General features: G+C 32.9%; 1 protein-coding gene and 1 long non-coding RNA gene across 2 annotated transcripts; one reads left to right on the top strand and one right to left on the bottom strand.

Annotated features, from left to right (window-relative positions):
• Positions 1 to 168: 168 nt before the first annotated feature.
• Positions 169 to 1,056, bottom strand: LOC102660670 (mitogen-activated protein kinase kinase kinase 20). The gene has a single exon (XM_006582569.1). The coding sequence runs from the start codon at positions 1,054 to 1,056 to the stop codon at positions 169 to 171; it is 888 nt and encodes a 295-aa protein (XP_006582632.1).
• Positions 1,057 to 7,659: 6,603 nt separating this feature from the next.
• On the top strand, positions 7,660 to 9,366 carry LOC121175027 (uncharacterized). Its single transcript, XR_005891899.1, has 3 exons — positions 7,660 to 7,936; positions 9,176 to 9,229; positions 9,311 to 9,366. It is a non-coding gene; the product is annotated as an uncharacterized lncRNA (long non-coding RNA).
• Positions 9,367 to 22,743: the final 13,377 nt, after the last annotated feature.

Below are 22,743 nucleotides of genomic sequence, written 5' to 3'. Positions count from 1 at the left end.
ATAAGAATGAGAATGATATACTGGAAATAAACTCAATTCTCCATATACTACATAACAGTCTGCATATATAACAATATAGTTATTTTCTACATTGCTTTACTAAAAAATTTACTTAGAAAAGAAAACACACTGAATACGAAAGCAAAACATTCGATCAACCGGTATATCTTATACCTTAAAGGGCACATGACTAACAATATCATATGAGAAAAAAGATGAACTACACATGTAACGTGTTGGATAAAGAAAAGGATGGTTGAGAAGCATTGTAGCAGTCCATCTCTGCCTAGGATCCTTCACAAAACACTTGCTCAAGAAATTCTTGCAATCCCAACTCAGTTCATTGGGTATTTCAGGTGCTTCTTGAAGGACAACAAGCTTGAACATTATCTCCTTTTGGGTTCGCAGGTTCTTCCATGCACGGAATCCAGTGATCATCTCGATTACAATGCACCCAAGAGACCATATATCTAACGCTGGTTCAATCTGACCAACGACCGATTCTGGTGACATGTAAAAAGGTGTCCCTCTAAACTTGACCTTCCCATACTCAGCATTTGCATCTTCTCTAGTCTTGGACAACCCAAAATCAGCAATCTTCAGTTGATACCTTGCATGATCATCAGATGAAGGAAAGAGAAGGATGTTGTCCGGTTTGAGATCACAATGGACGACTCCTTTTCGATGAATGCAAGAAAGCCCTTTGAGAAGCATACGAGTGTAGACTCTTACTTCACTATCCGATATTGGCCCCTTCTTGTTTACTAAACCAAGAAGAGAACCATAAGGAGCACACTCCATGAAAAGATTGTATGTCACATAATTTCTCTCAACAGTGAATTGGTCAAAATAGCATTGAAGGATTTCCTTGCAACCCAAGAATGAGTCCAGTATTCTTTTTTCCTTCTGCATTGAAGCAATTGAGAAAGAGAAAGGGCTCGAACTCTTGACCGCTACAACCTTCTCATTGCATTCTTGTGGAAGAGCAACAGTAGCAAGATAAACCGTAGCATAAGAACCCTTCCCTAAAATTGCCAACTTCTTCCACGCAGCCATGGATAGCTTTTTTTCTTTTATTTTATGAGGAATTTGCTTGTATAGATGATCAACCTTCTGTTCTTTGAATATATATATATATATATATATATAACACTGTAGCAACCCTTCCGTTCGTGATGATCAAATCGGGTAAATCTTAATTTGGATATGATTTTGCAATCATATAAGTATGAGATTAATTACTGATGTGAAAAAGATTGTACATGATTTATACCAAAAATATATGATAAGATATGGTTATCATTAATTGTCTTATCCCAAAAACAGTTAAATCTTAATTTAATCTAATGACGACTTTATTGGTGAGTGAATCTTGTAAATCTTTGGATTTAATTTTGAAATTAGGCAATTAAAAGATTATGCTTGGCGCCCTTCTTGTCCTATGATTGATTTTGAATTCTTTTTCCTTCTACTATGTCTGAGTAAGTGCCAGGGAGAGAATTGAAAATAAAAAGCGTGTGTATTATTGTGTAACTGAAATGGAACAAAATTAAAAAATGTATTATATTATTATGATTATTATTATATTATTTAAATTTTGCGTAAAAAGTATTTCATTTTTCTTATTAAAAAATATATTTCATTAGTTGAATTGTATTTTGATTTTAAACTTTATATAGAAGAAAGAAAGACTAGTTAAATATAATAAAATGAAACAAATCTCGATAGATTTAATTTAATTTAACATGATCTAAATAACGGTGATTAATATTTCCATTTTATTTCCTCATATTCTATTTTTTCATCTTTAATGCCGAAAAAACAAAAACATGGGATGAATAAATGTAATTTACTAAATTTTTTTAGATACAAAAGTTTAGGTGAATTAATTTCCGATAGATTGAGATTCAATAGTTAGAATAAACCTCAAAACTTAAAAAAATGTTTAAATACTTACGGGATTACTCACTAGTAAGGTTCTTACATTGACAACCTTATCAACTGGATTAACATTTGTTGGTCATAAGTGTAATCTTTTTTTTTTGTCCCATAAAAAATATAATCTTTTACAATAAATCTGAAAATATCATATAATAATTGAAAATATAACTAAACTCTATCTATACCTTGCATTAATTGAATTATTGATTTCAAAAAGATATTTCTTTTACTAGAATAGTCTCTCTATCATTTTTGGAGGAAAAATTTTATTGGAATGTATATGAGAGTACAATTAAAAATTATAAAAAAAATGTATTTCTTTGCATTTTAATAAAAAAATTATCTTTTAATTATACTTCCTTAGCCAATGATCTAAGGGCGTTAGGACACTAATTAGCTTTTAATTTTTTTAGGTGAATAAAAAAATGAGAGAACAATCTCTCTCTTTGAATCATGATATTAATTTACACTTTTCAATAAAAAAATTTATTATTTTTTAACATCTATATATGTTAAAAAAATATTGAGAGAAAAAATTATGTACTAAATTTTTTACAGTATTAACCAATCACAACTCATCATATATATAGTAAGTTTTATTTTATAAAATTATCTTAAAAAATCATATCAACAACTATGCATTAAGTTTTACCGTGTTATTTAATTACAACTTATCACATATATAATAAATTTATTGATTTTTATAATAATTACCTTAAAAATTATATCAATAATCATTTGTGATTGAATTTACACCATGACATTAATGACAATTTTTTTATACAAATTAAATTAGGTAAGCATTTCAGATTACATAAGTATACGGTAAAATTATATACGCTTAGTTATTGTAGTTCACTATGAGATTTATCTGAGCTCAAATCTAATGGATATTTTGATGACCACCTCAATATTATTTTTTGAACTTGAATTTAGTAGATCTATCGTGGAATTTATTAATTATTGGAACAACTTAATATTTATACATAACTCAAATGGTGCCAATTTAAATTACATAAAGATAAATCGTATAATTTTATAAAAACAATATTATGGAAAATTTACAGCTTGAATTTCTGAAAAGGTAAATTCAAAAAAATGTTATAATTATAACAAGTATCTTGTAATTTTTTAAAAAATATTAATAAAATGTATAAAATATTGAAAAGATATAAGTAATAGACTCCTATGCGATAAAATTAAATGACAAACAAAACATGATTAGTTCACGTAGATTAAAAAGTATACATTAAAAGAGGAAGAATAATATTCATGTATGACACAAATGAAGAATATCTAAGGTTTAAAAAATAAGCTAAATTTCAAGCTGGCCCCTGCTACTGCGATGTCATTCCTAATTGTATTGTTGAAAGTTTGAATAGTGATATAATACAAGTTCATTTTGATATATATAAAAAAAGCTAAATTTACTACAAGAATTTTCCCATATATTTATGGGCCCTACAAATAAGGCGTTGATTCGAGTAGTATTAAACTTGGTCTACTTAAATAAGGTCTCGAGTAACCTTACAAATAAAAAAAATGTAATTAAAAGGGAAGACTTCACTTAGGGCGATTAATCAGATTCTTCTTTTGTACCAATGTCATTGACACTTTTAGGACATATTACAATTTGTGATAGGGGGTGAATGGAGAAGGTCAAAAGGACGAAGTGAAAGGAGAAATTGTTCCATTCATTTGGTATGTAAACATGGGAATGAAACATAATACAAGATGACGAATCATGATCCATTTTTTCCCCCCAAATTTTGAGTTTACTTTACCGAACAAAAGTTTTATATTTTAAAATGATTATTTTATCTTTATAAATTATATTTGGGGTCAGAAATCTTTCTAAAAATACCATTTTACCCTTCCTTTTGGTTTTATTTCTGGATCTAACAAACAACCCTCAAAACCTACAAAATCATGGATGAATCTTTTGTATTTAAACAACAACATTATTAAATGTATAATATATATAAAATAACTAGATTTAAGGGTAGTTTATATGAAAACTATTATAATTAAAAGATGAGTGCTAACAATTTAATCCCAAAAAAAATTAAATTTGGCACTTATCAATTGCCCCCAACCTAGAATCTTGCTTGCCCTCAACCAAAGTAAAGAAAAATTAGAATGCACTATGTTTTTCTTTTTGGAGACTTTGTTTGGGTTCACCCTTTTGGAGGATGCAAACTTGGTTTTCTTAGAAAAGGTAGTTTGCTTGTTATACCCCATACCAATCTTATCGGTAGTATGCTTTTGCTCATTGAGATAGAAAAGCTTAGTTTGCAACTTCATACATTCTTCATAGTGATCCTTTTTAAACATTTCAAACTCAATTTGAAAAGATTTGTAGTCATCCATATTAAGAGAAGTAGAAGCACAAACACAACTAGTGACTTTATAGCTTGAAACAAGTTTTTCATTTTCTTGTATAAATTTTTACAGCTCATTTTATGTTGAAGCCAATTTAGTGATATGCAATTGTAGATTGCTTCTCATGTTATTGTTCAAAATAGCAAGCCTTTTCACTTCTTCATGCATTTCATTAAATGCTTCCAAAAATTCTTCAAATTTAAAATTTACCTCAGTTTCTTCAATGGTTGAGGAGTCATCCATTGACTATGCCAGCAAGCATACATTTGCAACTTCTTCTTGACTAGAAGAGTCGTAGGATGGGGATGCATTGTCTTCCCATGCTATGTAGGACTTTCTCTATTTTATATCATTCTTTTATTTATTTTCAGCAAGTTATTTTCTAAGATAGATAAGACATTCAGATTTGATGTGACCTTGCTTCCCATATTCGAAGCATGTGAAGGTGTTGTTGTTTTCTATCTTCTTTGAAGGTTTAGAGAATTTTCTATCTTCGGATCTTTTGAGAAATTTTCCAAACTTCTTCACCATCAAGCACTACTAAAAAAATGAGTTTTAACATCGTCCTATTAACATCAGTTATTTGAAAACCGGTGTCGTTAAGCACTTACAACATCGATTTTCAAATAACCGATATTAATATAAACTCTTCTTCTTTAATTATTTATATATTTTAAATATCATATATTGAGTTATTAATTATATTTTAATTAAAAAAATATAATAATTAATGAACAACAAAAAATTCAAAAGGTAAGCATTTAAAAATTAAACTATATTTTTAAAATAAATTCTATAATTTTAATTTTATTATTTCATGATTATCATTTAAATATAACACACATTTATATAAATTATTGCATATTAGTTCATTTAAAAATTTTAAAAAAACTATTTTTAATAATAGAGTTTAACTTTTATAGAATTTTTATAGAATTTTGGTAAAAACAATTATATTGTAAAAAAATTAAAATTTATTATTAATATATTTTATTTAATTATTATAAAAATAACAAAATTAGTTTTTTTTTCTTCTTAAAAAGGTTATAGTTTTCAATACTTTTAGTTTTTTTTTTGTTTTTATGAGTTCTCGACTATGGAATTAATATATAAATTTAATTTTCTTTCAAAAATTTTAAATAGAAAAATTATAAAATATTTAAAATAAAAAATTTTATAAAAAAATATATACTTGTTATTTTCACATAAATAAATTATAAAAAATATTTATATGATAAATTTAAATAGAAAAATTATATAGAATTAATAAATTAAATTAAAAAAATACATATTTTTTTTGAAATGAAATTAATATATTACTAGAATAGCGGATATTTTTTTGAAATGAAATTAATTAAAAAAGTATCCTTCTTAATATTACTAGATTCAATTACGCTTTACTACTAAGTTATGAGGAAGTAAAGAACAAAAAAAATAACTTAGACAAAAGTAAAGCGGAAATAAAAGTACACAGCGGAAAAGTAAAGAGTGTAGGGAAAAAGAAGACAAATACAAGATTTATACTGGTTCGGCCACAACCCGTGCCTACATCCAGTCCCCAAGCAACCATCGGTTCTTGAGATTTCCAATAACCTTGTAAAATCCTTTACAAGCAAAGATCCACAAGGGATGTACCCTCCCTTGTTCTCTTTGAACAACCAAGTGGATGTACGCTCCACTTGAACTGATCCACAAGAGATGTACCCTCTCTTGTTCTCAGTATAACAACCTAAGTAGATGTACGCTCTACTTGTACCATAAAGGATGTACGCTCCAATGTGTTAAGACAAAGAATTCTTAGGTGGTTAGTCCCTTGAATCTTTGTAAGGAAAAAGAAAAGATATCTCAGGGGGTTAGTCCTTTGAAATCTTTTGTTTATGGAAAAGGGAAGAATCAAAAGAATTCTCAGACGGTTAGTCCTTTGAATCTTTTGTCAAGAGGGGGAAGGGAGAAACAAAATAATTCTTAGGCGGTTAGTCCTTTGAATCTTTTGGCAAGAGGGAGAAGAGATGAAAGGATAACACAATTTGTTTTCTGCAGAATTTCCACTTGCAGAAAAACAAAGTTTTGAAACAAAGTTTAGAAAGCTTTTTGGCAAAGAAAAAACAATGGGCAATGGTTAGAGAAAGATTGTGAAAAAGAATTGTTTGGAAGAATATCATATATGTTTTGAATGTGTGTCAAAGTCATGCTTTTATAGACTCTTCATGTCTAGTCAAAGAAACCATTGGAAAAGTAATGACTTTTGAGAAAATCATGTTAAGAGTTATAACTCTTAACTTTTTCTTCAAAACTGTTCACTGGTAATCGATTACCACAAAGGTGTAATCGATTACACAATTCATTTTATGAAAAGTTGTGATGCTTCACAATTGGATTTGAATTCCAATGTTCAGATTCACTTGTAATCAATTACTAATATAGTGTAATCGATTACACTATTTGAAAATCATTTTGGATCGTTGTAAACCATTTGAAAACATTTTGAAAACCAAACTGGTCATTGGTAATCGATTACTACCAACTGGTAATCGATTACCAGAGAATAATCACTCTGGTAACTTAGAAAATTTGAGAAAATTCTTTTGTAAAACAAAACTGTGCTATTTGGATTTTGAAAAAATCTTTTAATACTTATTCTATATGAAGTCTTGACTTGTTGATTCTTGATTTCTTCTCTTGAATCTTGAATCTTGGATTGGATTCTTGATGCTTGATCTTGAAGTCTTGAATCAATCTTCAATCAATTACTTGGGCTTTTGGCATCATCAAAATTGCTTGGTTCATCATCATGAAGCTTGCTTCTACAATAACAAATATATCCACTATGCTTCATAATCACAAGTGCTATCTATTTCTAGAAGATAATTACAAAAATTTAAAATTAAATTTAATTACTTTAGAGAAAACAAAATTGCCACGTTGTTGAGTATGTGTTGCTTATCCTTTACAAAAATTTAAAATTAAAATTAATTATTTTTTTAAAAAAAGGAGTTTAACCATTCAATGATAATATATGATATAATGTAATAATTTTATGAATTTAACTAAAATAGATATTGATTTCACTTGATTACAAATCAGTATTATATTGACAAAAGTTATAATTTTTAAAATGTGGTTAAAATATTTTTTGATTAATTAATAATATATCAAAAATTATTTATGGAAATTTATATTTAATGTATAACTTGAAGGATCCAACATTGAAAAGACCCTCTTGGTTGTGTGTATCATGTGTGGATGATAGCACATTGAACATTGTAGTTGTAGGGATGGCAAATATAAAAAGGCAAATTATGGGTCTAGGCCAACAAGGTCACGTGTCCTCAATGCTAAACCCTTTTTTTTTCTCTTTCAGTAGTCATTTAACCTTCAATAGTGCCGCAAAATTTTCTTTCCATTCCTTGGAAGGTTCGAGAACCACGATGACTTACTCACTGTCCTTGCAACGGCAGCGTTTTCTCTCTCTCTCTCTCTCTCTCTCTCTTTAATTTACAACTGCTCTTGGTGTCACTCCTTACAAAGGGAGATCTGATTTTTGTTGTTTGTCTCACAGGCCTCGGCAACGACAATGACAACAACAACAACGGCAATGAGTCACCGATTTCAGGTAATGAGCACATATTACGGTTTGTTAGGCCTTGCTCTAGGTTTTGAGTGCTACTTTTGAATCATAACCATTAGGTGCTTGATATTTTTTTTTCAGTACAGGAAGAAACAAGAAATAGATTGGTTTGGGTAATTTGGGATATTATTGTATTATAATAATATGTCAGTTTTTGTAATCCTTATCATTTTTTTGAGTACCGTAAGAAACAAGAAACATAATCCCTTCTGGGATGTTTCGCACAAGGTTCCCTTTATTGCTGGCTATCAGGTGTAATCCATATCATTTTTGGGTCAAATTAATCTTATGGCTCTTAATAATAATAGTATTTGCTTTTCTTGGAAGAAAAAAATAAAAAGTTAAACACCAATAGGTCTAATTTAATTAATTAGTTGGATAAATGTGCATAAAATTATTATAAAAGTTTTAGTATGTGTTTGATTCTTACTATTAAAAAAAATTACACTAATTAATGAACTGATTCTCAAATATCGCTTTATGCAATCAGAGATATTTTAGTTATGCATATGCAGATGTCCTATTTTTTTTTTTAAAAGATGAGTATGATTCCTTGTTATATTTATGGCAAATATATTTATATGGAGTTTGTTTTGATATAAATCCAATTATTCTTTTCATATTTAGTTTGGTATTGCTAATTTGAAATCCTTGTTTAAACATGTGCTATGGATGATTGTAGCTAGCTTTAGTACTTTAATTTTTATCTTCTATTTAAATTTTATTTGTTTTTCTTGTTAGGAAGCCCACAAAGAATGCTACCAATTGTATATCTTCCGGAAACTTAGATATTAAAGATAAACTATAACCTATATACATATTTCCACAAAAAATAGTGTGCTTCTGGCTGTTAGTGTCCTAATGCATTTTCTTCCCCTTAGAACTAGATGGAAGAAGAGATCATGGGATTAAAACTCACCAAACACATGAAAAATACTTATTATAAATTTCGCTCTTTACAGTTTAAATTTGGCTATTTCTTAGCCTAATTTTTCATGGATCACTCACAGAATGAATTATTTTTGTGTCTATGTAGACTACGTACTTTGAAAGAAAGCAGAATTTGCAATCATATGAATCCTTTCTTAGGAAAAATTGTCCATGCTTTGTGTTTTCAACTTTTCATTGTGCAACATATACTTCTATGCTTACTATGTTAAGTTACTGTGTGGAGTCTGGCTTTTAGAGGTACTCTACTAACTCGTATCTTGATTCTATTCCAAGGAAATATAGAGGTACTCTACTAACTCATTACTGTGTGGAGTTTGGCTTTTAGAGGTACTCTACTAACTCGCAACTTTTCAAGCTATTCAAGATTTACACTGTGAACCAATTAAAAATTATTAAAAATTATTTTAGGTATTGATGCAATCCTACCCCCAAGGGTATTGGATAGAAGACTCCAAGGGGCCTTGGGCTAGAGCTACTAAAGAAGGCCCTAGGATTCTCATGAACCTTAGGGTAGATTTTTGAGCCCATGGGTCAAGGTTGGATCCACTTTTCTTTGTAAATATTAGAATAGGTTTTTCCTTCTTTTGGGCCTTGTATTTTGGCCATTCTAGTAGTATAGTGTTTTAGCCTTGTATTTCAGGACATTTTGAGTAGTCTTTGTAGTAAGGACTTTTTTTTTGTATTTTCATGTATTTTTGTCATAGGGGTGAGCTTAGCTATTACAGGGGTGTGTAGCTAAGCTCTAGCTTTTCTTCTCAAGGAGGTGAGCTTAGTTATTAGAGGGGTGTGTGTAGCTAAGCTCTAGCTTCTCAAGGAAGTTTTCTCAAAGAAGCTTCTCAAGGAAGTTTTCTTAAGAAAGTTTCTCAAGGAAGCTACCTAGTCTATAAATAGAAGCATGTGTAACACTTGTTGTAACTTTGATGAATGAGAGTCTTGTGAGACACAACTCAAAGTTCAACTTCTCTCCCTTTTTCTTCCTTCAATTTCGTGCTCCCCCGTCTCACTTTCTCCCCCTCTTTCTTTTCCTCCATTGAAACATCCTCTCCAAGCTTCTTATCCAAGGCTCATCTTGATGGTGAAGCTCCTTTTCCATGGCTTATTCCCTAGTGGATGACGCCTTCTCTCATTTCTTCTCCTTTTTCTTCCGCTGCATCTCCATGGTGGAAAATCATCATTAAAGGATCTCATTGAAGCTTAAAGATCCAGCCTCCATATAAGCCCCACCAGCAGGCTTCCATCAGGTATGGCTTTTTAAAAATATTGTAAAAGTCAAGTCAATAACTTTACCATACACCACACTTTATTATTGGATGATAAGTGTAAAAAATCTTATACTGTTAGTGTATTTTAATTAAATTCAATTTATATACACATATAATTTTAGATCATTTATTTTTATGATTTGTTTTAGGCCACTTACATGTACTATAGCATCTTACATCCTTCCTTCCCAATCAAATATCAAATTTAATAATAAGCTTTATTTGACAAATCAGGATATATATGTTAGAAATATACTACTTTGGAGTCTTATTGCTAATGTTGTTAGTTAATTAATTAAGTAATCTTCTGAGATTGCCAACTTCCGTGGAAACAGAATTAGCCTTGAAAACTGACTTAATTAATTAAAAATCATGTAAAGGCTGTTAATTTATAGATGAAATTAAAAGATAACAAAACAACATGTCATCTCTATTTCTTGAATTTTAATACTTTTTTAAATGAGCAAAATTTAAGAAAATTATCATATTTATTTTCTAGATCTTTTTTGGAGATATACTAATTAAAATTCATCCTCAGTAATGGCCAAAGTTGTTGGAGAGCTGTTCCTAAGCTAGCAAGTCTCCTCAATTTAGTCCTTAATTTCTAGCCATTCAAATCATTTATGAATAATGAATGAATCTGAAATGCCACAGTTTTTCATGCCTCTATGCATCTGCTGACCTTCTGTGGGCCTCCTCTGTGATAACAATTTCTTTCTTTAGTACCCAATTGCTTTGTCCGGCCTAGGAAGGCACAAAAAGTTGCCGATGAAGCAAAAGCTAGGTTAGGACACATTGATGGGGATCATCTCACGCTCTTGAATGTATATCATGCCTACCAGCAAAACAGTAAGTACATATTTATGATATCTTTTATATTTTAATTATTCAATTCTTGCTATTTATTTGTTCTTATGTCAAATTTGTTAATTATATATGAATGACTTTTCAGATGAGGATCCTTCTTGGTGTTCTGATAACTTTGTTAGTCATAGGGCATTGCAATCAACAGGTAGTGTTAGACAACAATTAAATATATCTGGATGGTAAGATTTTTGTTTGATATCTAGAATGTTTTTGCTAAGATTGAGTTTGACAACCTCGAAATGGTGAAAATGTAAACTCATTTCGTCTATAGTATTTGAAAGGAGGCCTATTTTTGTTTTAGAGTAAAAGAACGCTGAAGCTAATCAATTAAATATATAGTTTTCTATTATAAATTATAGAAACATCTGGTTTTGTGAATGAAATAAAGCAGAGATATATACCCAATATGTCATTTTAAATTCCATCCACTCTTTTATTTAGCTGGTAGAAGCGTTGCATTATGAATTGTCGAATTTATCATGAATTGGATCTTCATTCTCAATATGGCAATAGGTTATTTCCTAATCCACTATTTTCCCTTTGTTTGCTTTTTTTTTTTTGCATGTTTACTTTTCCTTGAAGGAAATTTCTAATCATTAAAATTAATGATTGCTACAGTGCAGATCCAGTAACTTTGTGTTTTCAGAGAATGATGTTGGTAAAAATAAGGCACCAATTTCTTTTAGTAAGCTGCAGGAGCTCAACAATGCAGTGATTGTACAAAGCTTGACTACTCAGCTGATTAAAGAGAATCTTTCCAATTTCCAAGTACCTAATTCCTCTATCTAATCTTCCCTTCCTTTTAAAATTAGTTTCATGTTATTTTCGATGATAATGTATTTATATTTAGGACTGCTATGTCATTTTTTGTCAATAACTAGTAAGTACTAGTCACTTCACTTTTTGTCATAACAAAAATTATTTGTTAATTAATTAATTCTTATATCCTTAAGTTTTGAAATGGCTATGTAACTGCTGCAAATGGAGTCACTAGTAATAGTAATTATTGTTGTATATCAGAAATCAGTTTTGTTGTTCATATAATATATTTATTATATAGATACTTGGGCTTGATTTGCATATAGTGGCAAGCATAACCTCCTATGCAAATCCATGTAGCAGAACTCGTGCTTAAAATAGCCGTGGAAATGGTCTACATGAGGTAACATAATCTATGTCCCCACTTTTCCCTGAATCTTGATTAGTTAAAAATGAATAATCAAGTACTTACATAAACTAACTAAATTTACATGCAATATATTAATGCAATTGGTGTAATGTAGATTCCTATAATGGTATTAATTTTTTTAATGTTGCTAGAATCATGATTCATTAGGCTTAGACTTTGGTGTAAGTATCATCTACATCATGTGCATTTAACTTGTTACATTGTAACCACACTCATTCATTTTGACAAGAGTACTCACAAATCTATCTTTTTCTATGCTTAACTAATGAATAAAGGATTCTCTTTGGAGAAAATCATGGAAGGTTTTGGTTGGTTCATTGTAAAAACAAATAAAATATCATTTTTTTATTGCAAAAAACAACATCGGTTGTTCTAAAACCGATGTAGAAAGTTCCTTAAAAGCAACATTGGTTTTAGGCCATAACCGATATAGAAAGTGTGTCTTAAAGACACTTTTTACATCGGTTTTGGCCTAAAATCGATGTTGTAAAGACACTTTCTGCATCGGTTCTAAAAAAACCAATGTAGAAAACACTTTAAAATACATAATTCAACATCGGTTTTAACCAAAAACGATGTTGTTTTTTTAGTTTTTGCTTTTTTTTTTATATTTCTTATTATATGACATTAGTTTTTGTAAATAACCGATGTCGTGTAGTGCAAGTTAACATCGGTTTTTTGAAAACCGATGTTAACGTTGATAATATTAACGTCGGTGGTTTCAACATCGGTTAAAAACCGATGTTGAAAGTAAAAAATAGTCGATGTTAAAAGTTCATTTTCTAGTAGTGAAGCTTGAATTCTCTGCATCTTTGTCTTCACTAGAGCTTTCTTTGCAATCTTCCTTTGAAGAACTAAATTTGAGTGCAATTCCTTTTCTTTTCATTTTTTATTTCTTCTGCATGAGATTGTTGAATCAACTCGTATTCATATGCAAGCAATTTTTCGAAGAGAGCTTCCATCGACATTGATGCTAAGTCCCTGGATTCCTTGATCATTGTGATCTTTGGTTCCCAATTTCTTGTAAGATAGTTTAGGATTTTGATGCTTAGCTCATCGCCTTCAAACATTTTTCCAAGACCAAGAAGGTGATTCACAATATGGGTGAATCTTGTTTGAAGTTCTAAAATGGTTTCTCCATTCTTCATTCAGAAAGCTTCATATTCAGATACAAGAGCGTGCTTTCTTGCTCTTCTTAACATCCACAGTGCCTTCATGAGTGACTTCAAGCATTTTCCATATTTCCTTTGCACTTTTGCACCTTACAGTATTAAAAAAGTCATCAAAAGATAAACCAAAAGTCAAAATGTTTTAGTTTTTGTCATCTTGCACTTTTCTTTTCTCATCATCTTTCATCTGATCCCATTCTTTAGGCACCAATTCACCATTCACTTCTTTAGTTGGTATAAAAGGTCCTTTAACAATAGTGTTCCATGCACCAGGATCAAATGGTTGAATAAAGATTTCCATTCTTTTTTGCCAAAATGAAAAATGTTCTCCCTCAAACAATGAAGGTCAGTTGAGAGAAACACCCTCTTTGAAAGTGATTTGTTTAGAGCCCATTTTATAAAAACTATTATCTTGAGCAACTTTCAAGATGTAGCTCTGTTACCAATTGAAAAAATATGATGGAACTCCCAAACCAAAGGGGAGGGGGTGAATGGGTTTTAAATCAATTCAAACAAAAAAAAAACTGAGTTTTCAAAAACATTCTTTTCCAAGGATTGTATCGCAAACTTTTGTTAAAATCAATATTTAATCAAACACCCTTAACACAAAATCCTTTTGTTAAAGTTCTTATTCAAAAAGATATTTTCTTTGAACTTCAACACATTGATCAAGAATACAATGAGAGAAAGATAAGATCAAGAGAAGATGTACACCAATTTTTATACTGGTTCACTCTTTATCTCTAGAGAAGCTACTCCAGTTATCTAATCCAAAGTGAATTAGATTTTCACTATGCATATAGAATTCTTACAAGAAATCACAATCAATATCAGTTCCTACCCCAGAAAAAGAGACTAAGGCATCCAAACCTAGGGTCCTTATGAATAAGAACTTAGGAGAAACCTACCTTTAGCCCAAACTAGAAAAACCTATTCTAGCATGCCTTCAGAAATTCATGCATATGCTAACAACATGTAAAACACACGAAAAAATGAGTCGAAGAGAGACATAATTTGATCAATCACACACAAGAGCATTTGCTTGAGTGAATGAGTCTCTTCTTGATCTCACAAGTAATTCACAACTCACTTTTTACCATGAGATCATTACAAAAAACGAAGTCAAGAAGTTGTGAGTCGCACACTTATTCTAAGCACTTTTTCTTCTCTCTTCTTCCTTCTTAAAAGTGGGAACACAAGGTGGTTATTTATAGAGAAAACAGTTATCACCATTCGTAATCGATTAAATATCCAATTTAATCAATTATTTTGAAGAAGTAATCGATTATATTATCATTTGAATTGATTAAAGTGTTCTTCCTAACATTTAGAAAACTTTCAAGAACAATGTAATTGATTAGATTATTGATTTAATTGATTAAAGTATTCTTGATCGCTTCTGGGAATACCTTTAAGAATGAAGTAATCGATTATGATAACTTGGTAATCGATTAAAGAAAAGACTCATGAAAAACAAGACATAGTGTCAACTGAATTATATAATCAATTACGGTTAACTGGTAATTGATTAAACAGAAACTAGAATCTCTCTACAAGCTACAAACACTCGTGTAAATCGATTACGATCATCCTTGTAATAGATTGAAACAGAGAGTTTTATGCACTGGAGAAGTTTCTAACTTTAGACACAATCTTCCTACCTCTACATGATGATGCATGATGTACATATGAAAAGATGGAGACCAAGATGCAACAATCAATAAAAATGCCACTCAAAGAGTTTTGGGCATGTAGAAGGACAAAACTTCTTCAAGCTCCAAAGCCTAGTTTGCATGTTGCTCCCTCTATATCTAATAATATGTAGCGGAGTTTTCGTACATTGATGACACAAAGGACACAAATCACTATCAACCATGTCCCTATCAAAACAAAACTCCATTAGTCAGGAGTCCTCCATGCAAATCCTTCCAAAGAAAACACTGATCCTGAAGATAAGGGACCATCTTCCAAATCTTTCTCCAAATGACATAGGGGTGAGAGGCATTAGGCTTCACCAACAAGTTATAAGCTATCCTTGTTGACAACTCACCATCAGAAGAACCACTCCAAAAAAACACGATCCTCCCCTAGCAAATCTTGAGGTGGAAGAGTTCCGAGAATCTCTCCTAACAACCAGAAAGGGATGTAACTCTCAAAAAGACCTTTGCACCACCCACCACCAGCATCAACTATCTGAAACACAAACCAATGCAGCAAACAATCTAGGACTGGTCTTATAGCATGCTCAGATAGAATGAGATCAAAGGGAAGCCAACGATCTGTCTAGAACATTACATGTCTACCATTCCTCAACATCCACTTACAACCTCCTTCCAAGTACTAATAATCCCACGCCTAGTTTTTGACATATTCTAACCTTGTTGCAAGATAGGGATAACATCATCAGTACATCTATATTTTCAATGCAGAATTCTCACCCAAAAAGCATCTGGTTGATGAATAATCCCCCAACCAAGCTTCATGATCAAGGAACCTTCATCCCTGACACAAATCACGAAATCCCATGCCACCTTCATCCTTAGAAAAACAAAAATTATTCCAGGAGATAGAGTGATATTTACGAGTACCCTTCATACCACCCCAAACAAACTGCCTCATCATACTTTCCAACCTAGAGCCTACTTGTTTAGGAAGAACCACAGTCTGTATCATATACATAGGTAGCACCGTAACAACCTTAGCTAATATACATTTGCTCGCAAAGGCCAAAAAATTATTCCTCCAATTACTTGCTCAGTCTTTGTCGGGTTCTTTGAATCAAATAATCATACGTGGCCTCTTTTTTATGATTATGAAGTAATGGAACCCTCAAATACTTACCAAGGTGATGAGAAAATTTTTTCATGGATCACAATTCAGCGTCTTAACAGACCCAAAAATTAAAGGAATATTTTGTAGGAGACAAGGAAACAGATTGAGATGAGAAATGTGAATGAACAACACTACAATCCCTAAGGATTGATAAGTTGATGAGAATTCACTACAAAGAATAGGAATTCTTTGATAAGAATTTAGGGTTCTAGACAAGAACCAAGAGAGAACAATTCTCTCACACTTAACACAAAGCTAAATTCTGATTTCATCCAAATCTAAGCCCCTTCATTGTTGTCATACCCTAATTTTGTCTAGGGATGATTTTTTGCCAACATTTGGATTCTTGCCAGCTGAATTGAGCTACTTAACACTAATTGTCGTGCAATTCGTAGGATTTTGTGACGTTTTAGAAGGAAATGTGCAAAATATTCAAAATAAGGGCAAAATGGTCACCTTTGGGGCATTTTTCAGCCCCTGGGCCCACTAGGAAGCTTAGGGTTGAAGTAACTATCATACCCTAATTTCGTCCGGGGACCTTTGCTTGATGACATGCGACTTTTGTTTGGTCCTTGTAAGGTGCTTGGCACCCATCATTAGGAAATTTGTGAAATTCCGGGACGTGCCGAAAAACAAAAGAAAATATTGATGCACAATCCGTAAGGTTCCGTGACACATCGGAAATCAAATGGAAGCATCGTTGCATAATTAGTGAGGTTCCGTAACATTTCGTAAGTCAAAAAGGGTATGATTATGTAATCCGCAAGGTTCCGTAACATTACGGAAAGAAAACAAGTATCGTTACAAAATTCGTAAGTTTCCGTAACTTTACGAAAAAAGAATCACCAAAAAAAAGCAGAGGGGGGTGTACTTAGTAAAAATGGGGGTGCAAATAGCAACCAGGCACACTTGGGCCCTCCTGAAGATTCCTCTAGAAGGCTGTTGCTTCTGGAGGAAGCAACTCTGCTCGCCTGGGCGAGCTGGGCGGCAAGCATCTCCCCTATTTTGCTATAAATAGGGGAGGAAGTGAAGTGGAAAAGGGTTCAGCCCCTTAGGCACTTCTCTCTCTTTCGAATTTGCTTGGAAAAATTGTTTCCGTGAAGAAAATCTAAGCCGAGGCGCTTCCGAAACGTTTCCGTAACATTTCCGTGAGAAATTTCGCAAAGGTTTCGACCGTTCTTTGACGTTCTTCATTCGTTCTTCGATCTTCAACGGGTAAGTACCTCGAACCAAGCTTTTCGATTCATTCTATGTACCCATGGTGGTCCACATTGTGTTTCGTGTATTTTTATTCTTGTTTCATTTACTTTTTATACCCCCTTTTGACGTGCTTAAGCCATTTTATTTAAGTCATTTCTCGCTTAACCTAAAAATAAAATAAATTTCCACCGATCGTTTGAATTGTATTATCCGTTAACTTCGGTTAAAATGAATTCCGACCATTCGGTCGTGCCGTAACCACGTTGGAAATCAAAAATAGGTAAAGTAATAATATAATAATAAAAAACAACGTCTTTTAGTAAAATAAAGCAAAAAATCAATCGGACGTTTTCTCTTTGGGATTTCTCGTTCTTAATTGAATTGACTAATAACTAAAGTGAAACTAAGGCTAAAATCAACTCGCCTAGTCAAGCTCGTCCATAAAAATAGGTTTTTGAAGTTTGTCATTTCAATTTCTTACTAAGTAAAATGGATCGTTTTCAAGGTCCAACGCCTTAAAATGATCACCTTTTAAGTAAAAAAGAATCACTTGATAAAGAAGAACTACGTAGGTTTGATTTCCTCATCGCAATTGAGGAATACGTAGGAGCAAAGGGAAACACCCTTGTCGACCACAAAAAGAGAAAAATATAAAAAGGGTATAAAGGATATAAGGACATAAAAGGGAACGTAAAAATCAAAGTCATGTTTGCACATTCGATTGAAGGCTGCCGTCCCTTGTGACGGACGTGCGGGGTGCTAATACCTTCCCGTGCGTAAATACAACTCCCGAACCTTTCACTTAAAAGTTCGTAGATTGCGTCTTTTCCGGTTTTTTCGACGTTTTCCTCAAATAAACGTTGGTGGCGACTCCGCGCGTATTCCTTTCGTGGAACACGCATCCCGCGAGTCTCGCGTCGCCCTCCCGCCGAAGGGTAGGTTGCGACAGTAACCAACTCGCCTGGGCGAGCAAGTTACTTCAGGAGGAAGCAAGCAGCTCGCCTGGGCAAGCTGTTGTGCAACCTCCACCCCTCATTTCCTATAAATAGGCGTGAGGGGGTTGAGGAGAAAGGTCTAGCATCTGAAATCAAAAGGATTTGAGTGAAATTAGTGAGAAGAAGGAGAAAAAAGAAGGAAAAACAAGGCTGAGGCACTTCGGTAACGTTTCTGTGATCGATTCCATGATCGTTCTTTACCGTTACTCATTCGTTCTTCATTCTTCGATAGGTTATTTTTTATTTTTGAAGCTTTGAATTCATTCTATGCACCCTTAGGGCTCCATCCTTGCTTTGCATGTCTTCATCTTCGTTCTTCTACCATCGGTGATCTTTTTCCTTGTTTAAAGCGAGTTTCAACCGATCGTTTATGCCATTATCTCATTTAATAACTGATAAAATGAATTTCAACCGATCGTTTGTGTTGTAATCTCGTTTAATCACTATTAAAATAAATTTTGACCGATCGTTTATGTCATAAACTCTTTCCATCAGTGTAAAACAAAGTTTCAACCGGTCATTTACTTTGCAAGTCCTCTTTTAATGAGTTGGAAAATAACCAAGTGAAACCAAAGCTAAAATCAACTCATAATCAAGCTTTTATCCATAAAAATTGCTTGAATCTGTTCAAGGTCCAACGCCTTAACGGTCTCTCTTACTTTTAATGGTTAAAACGAACCTTTTAAAAGTCTAAAATCAACTCTACGCGTAATTTTCTTTCTTTAAAGAACTACGTATGTCTGAGTTCCTCATCGCAATTGAGGATACGTAAGAGCAGGAGCCCCGCTCTTGTCGACCCCAAAAGGATAAAAAACATAAAAACGGGAAAATAAATAAAATTTGAAGTCATGATTTTGCACATTTGATTAAAGTTTGCCATCCATTATGATGGATGCATGGGGGTGCTAATACCTTCCCCGCATGTAAACAACTTCTGAACCTTTGTTCTTAAAATTCGTGGACCCGCTTTTGGTTTTTCTAACATTTTCCTCAAACGACAATAACTTTTTACTTGGATTTCGGATTGTGTCCCATAATATATCAAAACGCTCGAAATTGAAAACAGAAGCTCTAAGAACGACAATAACTTTTGACTCGGATGTCCGATTGTGTCCCGTAGTATATCCAGACGCTCGAAATTGAAAACTGAAGCTCTGAGAAAAATCAAACCACAATTACTTTTTACTCGGATGTCCGATTGAGTCCCGTAGTATATCGAGACGCTCGTAATTGAAAACAGAAGCTCTGAGCAAATTCAAACGACAATATCTTTTTACTCGGATGTCCGATTGTGTCCCGTAATATATCGAGACGCTTGTCATTGAAAAGGGAAGCTCTGAGCAAATTCAAACGATAATAACTTTTGACTCGAATGTCCGATTGTGTCCCGTAATATATCGAGACGCTCGTAATTCAGAACAGAAGCTATTAGAAAAATCAAGCGACGATAACTTTTTGCACGAATGTCCGATTGAGTTCCATAATATGTCGAGACGCTCGAAATTGAAAACAGAAGCTCTAAGAAAAATCAAACGACAATAACTTTTTGCTCGGATGTCCGATTGTGTCCCGTAGTATATCGAGACGATCGAAATTGAAAAGGGAAGCTCTTAGAAAAATCAAACGACAATAAATTTTTACTCGGATGTCCGATTGAGTCCCGTAATATATCGAGACGCTCGTAATTGAAAACAGAAGCTCTGAGCAAATTCAAACGACAATAACTTTTGACTCGGATGTCCGATTGTGTCCCGTAGTATAACTAGACGCTCGTAATTGAAAAGGGAAGATCTAAGATAAATCAAACGACAATAACTTTTAACTCGGATGTCGGATAGAGTCCCGTAAAATATCGAGACGCTCGAATTTGAAAACAGAAGCTCTGAGCAAATTCAAACGACAATAACTTTTGACTCGGATGTCCGATTGTATCCCGTAGTATATCGAGACGCTCGAAATAGAAAACAAGCTATTAGAAAAATCAAACGACGATAACTTTTTTACACGAATGTCCGATTGAGTTCCATAATATGTCGAGACGCTCGAAATTGAAAACAGAAGCTCTAAGAAAAATCAAACGACAATAACTTTTTGCTCGGATGTCCGATTGTGTCCCGTAGTATATCGAGACGCTCGAAATTGAAAAGGGAAGCTCTTAGAAAAATCAAACGACAATAAATTTTTACTCGGATGTCCGATTGAGTCCCGTAATATATCGAGACGCTCGTAATTGAAAACAGAAGCTCTGAGCAAATTCAAACGACAATAACTTTTGACTCGGATGTCCGATTGTGTCCCGTAATATATCGAGACGCTCGAAATTCAGAACAGAAGCTATTAGAAAAATCGAACGACGAGAACTTTTTACACGGATGTCCGATTGAGTCCCATAATATGTCGAGACACTCGAAATTGAAAATAGAAGCTCTAGGCAAATTCAAACGACAATAACGTTTTACTCGGATGTCCGATTGTGTCTCGTAATATATCGAGATGCTCGTAATTGAACACAGAAGCTCTGAGCAAATTCAAACGACAATAACTTTTGACTCAAATGTCGACTTGTGTCCCGTAGTATATCGAGACGCTCGTAATAGAAAAGGGAAGCTCTAAGAAAAATCAAACGACAATAACTTATAACTCGGATGTCGGACAGAGCCCCGTAAAATATCGAGACGCTCGAAATTAAAAACAGAAGCTCTAAGCAAATTCAAACGACAATAACTTTTGACTCGAATGTCCGATTGTATCCCGTAGTATATCGAGACGCTCGAAATAGAAAACTGAATCCGTGAGAAAAATCAAACGACAATAACTTTTTACTCGGATGTCCGATTGAGTCCCGTAATATATCGAGACGCTCGTAATTGAAAACAGAAGCTCTGAGCAAATTCAAACGACAATAACTTTTGACTCGGATGTCCGATTGTGTCTCGTAGTATATCCAGACGCTCGAAATTGAAAACTGAAGCTCTGAGAAAAATCCAACCACAATTACTTTTTACTCGGATGTCCGATTGAGTCCCGTAGTATATCGAGACGCTCGTAATTGAAAACAGAAGCTCTGAGCAAATTCAAACGACAATAACTTTTAATCGGATGTCCGATTGTGTCCCGTAGTTTATCGAGATGCTCGAATTTGAAAACAGAAGCTCTGAGCAAATTCAAACGACAATAACTTTTGACTTGGATGTCCGATTGTATCCCGTAGTATATCGAGACGCTCGAAATAGAAAACTGAAGCTCTGAGAAAAATCAAACGACAATAACTTTTTACTCGGATGTCCGATTGAGTCCCGTAATATATCGAGACGCTCGTAATTGAAAACAGAAGCTCTGAGCAAATTCAAACGACAATAACTTTTGACTCGGATGTCCGATTGTGTCTCGTAATATATCCAGACGCTCGAAATTGAAAACTGAAGCTCTGAGAAAAATCAAACCACAATTACTTTTTACTCGGATGTCCGATTGAGTCCCGTAGTATATCGAGACGCTCGTAATTGAAAACAGAAGCTCTGAGCAAATTCAAACGACAATATCTTTTTACTCGGATGTCCGATTGTGTCCCGTAGTTTATCGAGATGCTCGAAATTGAAAACTGAAGCTCTGAGAAAAATAAAACGACAATAACTTTTTACTCGGATGTCCGATTGTGTCCCGGATAATATCTAGACCCTCGTAATTGACTTCGAATCTCTGAGACAATAGTAACGACTATAACTTTTAGAAAGTGCTTATATTGGACACAGAACCTCATCAGAAAGTATTGAAAATTGCTCAGTCTTTTTTAAAAAAAAAAAACGAGGGCACATTATTATACGTTTCCCGATTTCCTTTTCCAAAGAGGACCCCCTGCATGTGGAGCTCTGTCCATGACTTGCAAGTGCTAAAATGACCTTGTACCTGACAAAACGAGAAAGACTGGGAAGCGTTTGCAAGGATTCATGATCTAGTAAAAATATGGAGCTATGAACCTTATTAAAAATCAAGTCAAATTTAATATGGTGGCTAAACCTAAACTTTATATCTAACTACAGTACAATTAAACTAGGATTTATGTCTTAGAAGTGATTAACAAAAGATTACAAAGCTTAGGAGAATTATTATGAAGAAAAAAAGTCAATCAAGCATAGTTTTGGAAACAAAAATCTTGAATAATAAAAAAATGTGCATTTCTATTTTTTCTCCTTTAATTTTGTATTATGATATTAGTAAATTATTTTCGAGATGAAATAGGTTGAACACTCAAATCTAGTGTTGTAACTCACTTGTAACTAGATAACTACATCATCCTAATTAAACATTTTTCAATTCCTTTAATTTT

This window comes from Glycine max, chromosome 6 (assembly GCF_000004515.6).
Source record: "Glycine max cultivar Williams 82 chromosome 6, Glycine_max_v4.0, whole genome shotgun sequence".
Lineage (NCBI taxonomy): Eukaryota > Viridiplantae > Streptophyta > Magnoliopsida > Fabales > Fabaceae > Glycine > Glycine max.
Note: the sequence above shows the minus strand (reverse complement) of the source record. Positions and strands in the feature narration are given on the sequence as shown.

Coding starts and splice junctions, on each gene's coding strand:
- LOC102660670 (XM_006582569.1), bottom strand. CDS start 1,056: ATGGCTGCGTGGAAGAAGTTGGCAATTTTAGGGAAGGGTTCTTATGCT.